The following is a 9,525-nucleotide window of genomic DNA, read 5'->3' on the forward strand; positions in this document are numbered from 1 at the left end:
CTGCCCTTTCCATAGCTCCTGTTCCGCCTGGCCCAGGCCCTCATCAACTGTGTACCCACCTAACTGCCACCCAGTAGCACGCCCTACACTATTGTCCCAAGCACCTGCCCCAAGCATACGGGGCCGAAAGAAGACAGAGTGGAATTGGGTCCCTCAGGTCTGTTTGAGAGCCTAATATTGTGACAGCCTAGATACTGGAACTAAGGCCCGTACGTGGAATTGGAAGGGAACCAGATCTTAGTTCTGAGTAAAGAACTGTGTAACCATTGGAGCTGCCTACAGTGGAGTCAGATTTGAAGTGAGTACCACATTGCTGGTGGTGAAGAGGCCATGACACAAATAGAAAATAGAGAAGGAGGCGCAGGTTTAAAGAACACCCAAGTTCCATTTGAGATCTGTTGAGTTGCAGCTTGTGGCAGAACATTTATAAGAAAATGTCTCAAAAATCAACTGAAATTCTTCATAGAAGTTAGGGATAGAGGTGGAAGTCTGGTTCACAGAGACCATAGTTGAAACTGTTAATGGAGATAAGACTGCTTAAGGAGAAAGAAGAGAGCTAAGAGCTTGAGTCTTGGAGAAAGTGTGTATGTGCACACACACACACACCATAGTGTGTCAGGGAAGGAGAAGCAGAAGCATAATGTCACAGGTGATAATTACAAGTGTCAGATGCTGCTGAGTGGTAAAACAAGTTGAGAGAGAGAAGGTCATTAGACTTGGAATAGGTGTGAGGCCTGTGTGATGACAATCAACCACCTAGCCCTTGAGATTGTTAAGATGCTACTTGAGAAAATGTGTGCAAAAGGCCATGTGTAATGCTTGGTGCAAAGGAGATGCTTGTTGAATAGTTACTATTACCACCACTGTTTGAAATGAAGGAAAGAAGGGACACATAATCCTTCCTTGCGGGTGAGGGAGATGACAGTGGAACAGAAATGGCTAGGAAGGCCTGATCTGCAGCATATTTGCTTCCTGACGAGTTTTGGCTTGTTTCTGTCTGAACCTGTACTCATGGTAACTGCACAGGTCTTCAGCAAATGTGCTGGCGTGTGTACACGCACATATGTGCTCACAGTGACCCCCCAGGATGGGGCTGCATGTGGGCAGCAGCAGGCCAACATTGTCTTCCTCGTGCGGCTCCCTTGCCAGGGCTCTCTAGCTTTCCCTGGAAGGATGAGCACCATGGCTTGAAGAATGAGAGATCTATTTCCAAAGCAATTAAAGGCTTGGCAGAGATGGTTAACCAGCGTGCCCACTGGTAGAAATTGGGTTGGAGGGTTCATATCACTCACTCCTTATCCTTTTCTCAGGGTCCCTAAATAGCTATTCAGGATGAAACTGTGACCCACTCCATCTGATACCACTGCAGCATGTTGAAAGATGATTAAGAAATTATTAAAAAGTATTTTTAAACTGTTACTTTAACAAGAGAGAGGTCAGAGCCTTTTACATAGCAAAGTGGGTACCTATTCATACATTGCTGTGTGGGTTTTAGCTTCTTCTTTATATAGCTCAGCTCCCAGGTGCCTGAACACTCAAGGTAACTAAAAGCAGTGCGTCTTGGGCTGAAGTTTTGTTGTCAGTGAAATGTGATGAAATCTGCCTGCTGCCAAGATCCTCCTAAGAAGTCTCTTCCATTTGTGCTGGTTGACATCATAAGTAGTTTGCAAAAGAAATAAATATATTCCACCTGATGAAATCAGCTGCTGATTCTGTATTTGCATTTGACCTTATTGAATTGCTTGAGTTTTCATGTTGTGACCTTCTCACATGTTAACTGGCAGAACTTGAGCAGCCATCTTGGCAGACGTACAGTATCTTCTAAGGTGGGAGACAAAGGGGTTTTTCATCCATTATTAATTGATGTTACTCTTTTCAGCATGATTCAACTGTACAGCTGCCAAAATTATTCCAGACCCCAAAAGAACAAGTCATTCTTTCACAAGTGTTTCTTATTATTTACCTAACTTAACAAACGTTTCCTTTCGTTTTTCAGCTCCTTTGGGGATGGGGGGAGGACTAATCATTTATATATGAATTGGTATACACCGACTGAATATTTTTGATGAACAACACTTCCAGCCATTTTAGTAACTCCAAGAAATGGTCTTATTCCAAGAGTGTTGAGAGGTTTGCCAAAAGCACCATTCTTCTTTATTCCCGAGATGTGATCACAGGCTAGAATCAAGTGTCTCCCAAGGTCTCCCCCGGGGGTCCTACAGTTAGTAGCGGAAATTTGATTTTTTGTTTGTTTCCTCCTTTGACCCTCGCTTCCCCTTACTCACGTCCCTGTGATTTATAGGTATCCAATTGGTTTGGCAACAAACGAATCAGGTACAAGAAGAATATCGGCAAGTTTCAGGAAGAAGCCAACCTCTATGCTGCAAAGACAGCCGTGACAGCCGCGCACGCAGTGGCCGCAGCCGTGCAGAACAACCAGACCAACTCTCCCACCACGCCGAATTCTGGTGCGTATGGGTGCTCACTCCCTCCTCGGCTCAGAAAGCCTGAGGCCACACAGCCCCACCTCACGGGCCAGGACACAAGAGCCATACTGCGGATACAGTGGATTCATAAAGATTTCTATTAAAATGCAGGCTTCTTCCTGGAATCAGTGAATGAGTGGATGACCAGAGGGCCTGTAAACCCACTGTTCATAGTGAGTGCCCCTCACTACCAGTAGAACCTGGAACTTTCACACTTAGAAGTGGTTTTTACTTCAGCAACGAGGCCCAGTGCTATCCCTAATGATTATTTTAGCTATATTGTTCTATGTGTCATTTTAAAATCCATAGTGGTGTCATTTTTAAAATCCATAGTGGTCTGTCAAAGAACGAGTGAAATAGCAAAAGCGGGAAATTGACCTGTTGCTGTGAGTAATGAGGCTGGAATGCTGGGGGTAGCGCCACAGTGCTTTTCTCCCCGATGTGGCTGCAGACTCGAGTCTGCGGTCCTTGTATCTCCTCAGCACCTGTGCTGACTTGGTAGGCTCAGCACGTGGTTAGCTGATCAGGACGTGGTTAGCTGTGAGAGATATGGTAGTTAGTACATGGATGCAGTATCTTGGCTCCTTATACAATACATTTTGGCCAAATTTTTTGTGGCATTTTTCATGGAATTGGAAATGTTAAAATTACAGGGAACTTGAGTAGCAACGAAAGACGTGCAGCTAGCCCAAACAGATGGGCTTGAGAAGCAGTTCAAGGGGCTTTTCTAAGGAGATAATTTAAATATAGTCTTTAAAATTTCAGAAAGGGAGGGTTTTTTGTTTGTGTTGATGTCTTCTTTTTCCCTCCATCCCACTCCCCCTACCCCAGGTTCTTTTTAATGGAACATGGAAACTGATGAAAGTTAGGCAGAGTGGATGGCTAAGAAAGAGCTTCAGGGACTTTCTGGAGGGCTAGTGGTTAAGACTCTGCCCTTCCACTCCAAGGGGCATGGGTCAATCCCTGGTTGGGGAACTAAGATCCCACATGCTGCTTGGCATGGCCAAGTAAATAATAAATACCTTTTTAAAATAAAAATAAATAATAAAAAGTCTGGAGGAATTTTTTTTTAAAGCTTCAGAAAAATGTTCCTTCTCTGGGTAATTGTCCACCATGACAGCTAATGATGGTGAAGAGCTCGCTTAATGACAAGTCCTGGAGATAAATGAAAACAAGGGGATAGTTCCAAGCCAGCTGCTGGGTGTTTCTCTGTTTTGATTCTTCCTTTGTTTCATAGTTGGGTTTCCCCATCACTAAGACTTTTCTAGATGCAAAATTCACTACTTGCAGTTATTCTCCATCCGCTTAGATCTAGAAATGCTTTATGTTGTACACAACCTTTCCCTTCTTTACCTCTTCTCCTTTCCCTGCCTCTGGGTCTTTGAGGATTATGTGTGTAGCTCTCTGTTATTCAGCTACTTAACTCTTTCCTTTCCAGGTTCTTCTGGTTCTTTTAACCTCCCAAATTCTGGGGACATGTTCATGAACATGCAGAGTCTGAATGGGGATTCTTACCAAGGGTCCCAAGTCGGAGCCAATGTGCAATCACAGGTAGGAGAAATGCCCCAGCTGGGGCCTTTCTAGCAGGGTAGGGTTTGGGCTCAAAACTCCTTCCTCTCGCCCCACGAAAGTGGTCTGCACATCGTGCAGAGCCTATGCTGGGTGCTTCCAGATGTGACCCATCTGCCCCACCATTTAATTGAATGAGAAGTCAAGTGAACAGTGACTTTGGATGATTCAAACTTGATACACTTTGTGAATGCATTCGGCTCTGGCTTGAGCTCATGGAGAGGGGTTGGGTGCATCTAACTTCTGTAACAAAATAGAAAAATCATGTGTGCCAGTGTGTGTATGGTTCTAAAACATATTACTGTTTCATTTCTGTATTTTTTTAAAGTCAGAATACAGAAACCTGAGTTCTTAAAGTATATTCCAGGTTCAGCTGTTTTTCTGATCCTCTTAATGGAAAGCAACTACTTGTTTTTATGCATATTTCGGGGGTGTGTATGTGAGAGAGAGAGAGAGTGAGCCAGTATATATATTTATAAGTAGTTTTTACCCACAGTCACACACATTTGGTTGGTGTAGATGAAAAGTTTGCATTGCCATGAAGCTGTTATTGTTTAGCTGGCATGAAAAACAGATGTATGAGTTTAAATATGCAAAGAATTGTTGAAATTCTGCCAGTCACATTTGATTGATAAATTTGTCTCTCATTCAAGATGCTAAACCCTCGTGGCACACATAATTCAAATTGTTTCCTTTTGTAAGTGATGATGTTTTAATAGTTTGGGGATGATGAATTTTGTTTTGTCTCACTTCTAGGTGGATACCCTCCGTCATGTTATCAATCAGACGGGAGGCTACAGTGATGGCCTTGGAGGAAACTCACTGTACAGTCCACATAATTTAAATGTGAGTACCCTGGGGAGCCAGATGTGAAGGGCTGTAGGAACAGTGTCAGGTAAACAGTGACTAATCAATAAATTAATGGCCATTTGACTTGGCTTCTCATCTTTCTGGCAAGTGGGGGAAGGCGGCAGCTTTACTGTACTTTTATGAACCTAAACACTGATGTCACCTTCATACCATTAGAAGTCCTCACAGAGACCCAGGGTGGCTGGCCTTCTGTCATCAATAGAGACTTAAGCATTAGCCCATTAAGATGCCATCTTCTACCAGCCGTGCTGTGTTCCAGGGAGATGGTGAAAACAGGTCATTTATCATAGACTCGAGCAGTAGGAAAAATTCCCAAACACAGCTCAGGTGAAGGGGATGAGGGCCCCAAACAGATTGACACACCAAGCTAAACAAAGACTCCTGTTCTTAAGAGCAACTTGCTACATTGTCAGTGTCCTTGGGGAACATGCTCAGCCTTTTTAATGACCTTTCAGTTATCACTTATGGAGGGAATAATTTAAACTTTTTTAACCAATTGACCAAAACTTTACTTTCCCCTCCCATCCTGACATGGATGGAAAATAGCAAACAAAGCACCTGAAAGGCAGTTGATGGGAGTGCGAGAGGGGGGACTGGGTCCCCAGGGTAGAGAGGTAGACAGAATCTAGGATTTCAGATTAGGGAGGAAATGAACTGCCCAACGCATAGTCAGAAAGAAAATAGATAAAATTCTGTCCTTTTAGGGCCTAGCTTGCTCTGAGAGTAAATATTAATGATTTAAAAAGTGATTGAGGATGTTCAATTGTAAAAGGAAAAAAGGACCATTAAATACTCAAATCTTTTACATTGGAAATGTCAAATCTTTCTTTTTGGGTTTATAAATAACTCATAATAACCCACAACAAACCATATAAAAAGCCTTTTAGTTGCATTTCTCCTTTTTCATTTAAGTGTTTTGAAATGCTTCAGAGAATGTGCGATATCCTTATCAACATGATAAAATATGAAACTGTGATTGCCTGCAGCATTTTACAGACATGAATTCCATCTTCGCTGATGAGGCTTGATAAGGCGCTGTTGTATAATACAGTGCATAATCTCAAACCACCAGAGTAAGGATTAATTTATTTTGAAAAAAAGAATGCTTGCTGACAACCTCTCCTCCAGCTGCCACGCTGGGTAAAAATATTGTACATTTGTTGTTTATAAATTTGGATAAAAGAGGAATGATGTTTACTTCAGATGGAATATCTTTAGACTTGTATCTGCGTAAGAGTTTTTCTTTTTCTAAGTAGATTTTCACACCTGAGGGGTGAGAGCAGCTTACCTTTGAGATAGAAAAGAGGATTTCTTTGCGTCCAAATACACACACACGTGCTTGTCAGCATCCAGCCTACACAGCTGAGCCTTTGAAGATAGACCGCCATAGATTTATTTATTTATCTTCCTAACCTGGATTGAATGCACCTCCAGCCTGGAAAACCCTTTTCCCTTCAACTCTGGTCAGCTCTGTGAGGTAGTTTGGTTCCTCTCTCTACCCTCTCCTCGCCATTTCTCTGTGGACCTACGGGGAGGAAAGGTGCTTTTTATGCAGGACCCTGCATTTAATCTGAAGACTTAGGGGTTCCCTATGAACAACATGTTGGGAGAAGGAGAAATTCCCAGCCCAGGGCTGGGTGAGGCGTCTAGACAGAGTTCCTAGTTAGCCTGGCGGCACGGGCCTAAAAAGAAGACATTTTGGGTGGACTCGTGAAACAAGTTGCAGGTGGATGTGAGCGAGGCAGGTGGATGTGCGGGAGGCAAGAGGAGGCCCCCCGCCCCGCACCCTCACTGGTACCGGGGCTCTGGGTCTGGGGGCGGTGTGGCAGGAGGCCGGCCTGTGCCGCAGGCTCTGGGTGTCAGGCAGCTTCCCTCGCCGTCTCTCCAGAAAGGCCCGCCCCGTCACTTCCACTCAGTGTTCCCCAGCTCACCAGTCCAGCACCTCCCTCTTCTTGACTGACATAAAAATATGTAGCGACAAGCTGACTGCCACAGCAGAAATCTGATCAGACATTGATTTCAGCAATTGCCTCTATAGGCCAAGACATAAGGCAAATTTGTTTCTGAGCACTGTTACTGCCGGTGCAGGTCTGAGGCAGGAAGGGCCGGCGGCCTGTGAGGAGTGCTCGCGACAGCCCGAGTAGGAGCCCCACTTACAGATAATTGGAATCCGGATTCGAATGGTGTGTGCGCCTCCACAGTTCATGCATTTTCATTCTACACGATCCTATTTGGAAGGAATTTCTGGCCTTCATTTTCCAAGGGTTATACAATCTGGCTGTCAGGCATGTTTAGAAAAAGGTCGGCGGGAACTTCTTCTCTATGGAAACGAGGATTAAGCTGGGTTGAGGTTTGTACTTTGTGGAGCTCAAGGTCTTGCCAAAGCATGCATTGAGCTTCTCCACCGCTCCCTTCTTACAAGATTTTTTTTTTTTGGAGTCACTTGATTTTTACCAGCAAATCAAAGACCGAGCGAGGTGCCAGCTCCAGACCAGCTGAAGCCCTCCTTCGGCATGCTGACTTATTGCCAAGTCTTTACTTGGTAGGATGGATTTGTTTTACATGCATTTAATCCCACTTTAACACATGCTTCAAACTCCTGCCAAAGTGGGTTTAGAAAATACATTTTGCTAATGCGTCTTTGCTCTCATGTTGTCATCAGGGTATTTTCAGTCAGGGAGTAGAATTAATATGGAGACGTGCACCAATGAACTGTGCTTCTCCTTTCAGGCTAATGGAGGCTGGCAGGACGCAACAACTCCATCTTCTGTGACTTCTCCTACCGAAGGCCCAGGAAGTGTGCACTCCGATACCTCTAACTAATCTCCGGCAACACTTTTCCCTGAGCTGACATGCCTTGATCCGTGCATTCAGAGCAATAGGAGGAAAAGGAAAGCGCTTTTTGTAGCCCACCATCTACAGCTTTACTGTAAAACCTTGTCTTATTAGAGAACTTGGTAAATCTGTTTTTTAAGGAATCATAATCATTTGTATTTATACTTAAAAAACACACAATGTTAAAAAAGCACTTTATCCAATTAGGCCAAGGTTTAACATTGTTGACAGTCCTGTAGCTATTTTATCATAATTTATTATCAATATTTTACATGAATGGTTTCTCACTTGCCAATTACTTGGCCTTAAGGGTAAAAAAAGTACCATATATGCTAAACCTCAATCGTTAAAGCAGATACAAAGACTCACCTCACCTAAATTGAACTTCTTGCATATTTCCATCGCAGACTTGGATTGTCCTTCTTTCATATCACAAATGGAGTTGGAATAAAGGAGCTGTTTGGCTAACTGTTAATGATGGTTGTGTTTAAGAATCTTCCTCGTCACACTTGTGTTTCGATTTCTTATGTTATAATTAGATCAGAGACCGGTAGCATCTTTTCTCTCTGAAAGCACCAGTGCCCAGAGTCTGCTCGGTAATGACATTATGGATCCAGATTGTTTTGAGAGATGAAGATCCTTGCTGCTGATACAGTGACCACGAGATCCGTCTGGGGGTTTTACGGTGTGCGCTGGGTGCTGCACAGACTTGTCAAGGTTTGCTACGTCCTCTGGGCATCCACACAAAGGCCCTGCTCTCTGGAGTGTTGTATATAGTGTAGCAAAAGAGTATTTATACATCTCACCAATCAAAACACAGCTTTATTACCTCATGCGAACTCATACGAACCAATAGAATTTCAACATGTTCTGTAGCTTAGAGTGCTCACTTACTACCTCTGAACAATACTCACGCTGTAGTTTGTCTCTTTCTTATCTTTTTGCATCTTGTAATTAACTCTTTGTTTCTCTTCATAAAATGTAATGTACATTGTAATCTTTTAAAAGAAAAATCAGGGTTGCATTCGCAACTTTTAAAAAACTGAGAGTGGAAACATTGGGTCTTAAATTAACACAGGATCAGTAAAACTGTTGTAAATACTGAGAAGCATTTTGAATGTTCTTCATCTTGTTACTAATCCATGCAAAAAAGAAAAAGAAAAAAAAAAGCGATGACTAATTGTGATGCATTCAGATTTCAGTATTCAGTACTGTATATTTCACCCTGTGTAATAGGGCCCCCTCTCCTTTCTCTCTTTTTGTATTGTATGCGATTCTGAAACTGATTGAGTCATGAAAATAATTTGTGGCGGTGATTCTAACGTATTAAAAACGTTTCGTGTTCCTTTCTAACTGGATTACACCCTGGATTGAAAAAGTCTTCCTCGTGGTAGTTATATGTAGTTTCAAACATGAATAAACTTTTTGCTTTCATGATTAAATGTTGATGCAAGTTTCTTACCCCACCACGTGAGTCAGTCTGTGCAGGCAGAGGAGAAAACCCACCTAGAAGCCGGCCTGTGTAACCTGTAAATGTGTAACCTGTCAGAGAGGGACTCGGAGGTGAGTCCAGATGGGGCTGGAGTGGCTGACCACACTCTGCAGGCTCTAGGTCGGCTGCCAGACCAGATGAGGTGTCCTCACTTGACACGCTGTAAGAATACCACAAGGAAAATACCATCCCCGTTTCACAGGTGAGGAAACTGCAGTTCATAAAAGTTAAGCAGATGCCGCAAAGTCAAAGGCCTAGGCCAACAAAGGCCAT

The 9,525-nt window shown here is 43.2% G+C and overlaps 1 protein-coding gene across 3 annotated transcripts in view; it reads left to right on the top strand.

The window, feature by feature from the left end:
• Positions 1-9,202, top strand: part of PBX3 (PBX homeobox 3) — a 223,881-nt gene extending 214,679 nt beyond the window's left edge. The window contains exons 6-9 of one of the 3 annotated variants that reach the window (XM_040225141.1): positions 2,303-2,468; positions 3,925-4,037; positions 4,812-4,901; positions 7,656-9,202. In XM_040225141.1, the coding sequence (XP_040081075.1) occupies positions 2,303-2,468; positions 3,925-4,037; positions 4,812-4,901; positions 7,656-7,748 (462 nt within the window). In that variant the 3' untranslated portion in view covers positions 7,749-9,202. The remainder of the gene's footprint in view (positions 1-2,302; positions 2,469-3,924; positions 4,038-4,811; positions 4,902-7,655) is intronic. The other 2 variants (XM_040225142.1, XM_040225143.1) reach the window with 2 other exon arrangements.
• Positions 9,203-9,525: the final 323 nt, after the last annotated feature.

Source organism: Oryx dammah, unplaced genomic scaffold (assembly GCF_014754425.2).
Source record: "Oryx dammah isolate SB20612 unplaced genomic scaffold, SCBI_Odam_1.1 HiC_scaffold_25, whole genome shotgun sequence".
In the NCBI taxonomy this organism is placed as follows: Eukaryota; Metazoa; Chordata; class Mammalia; order Artiodactyla; family Bovidae; genus Oryx; species Oryx dammah.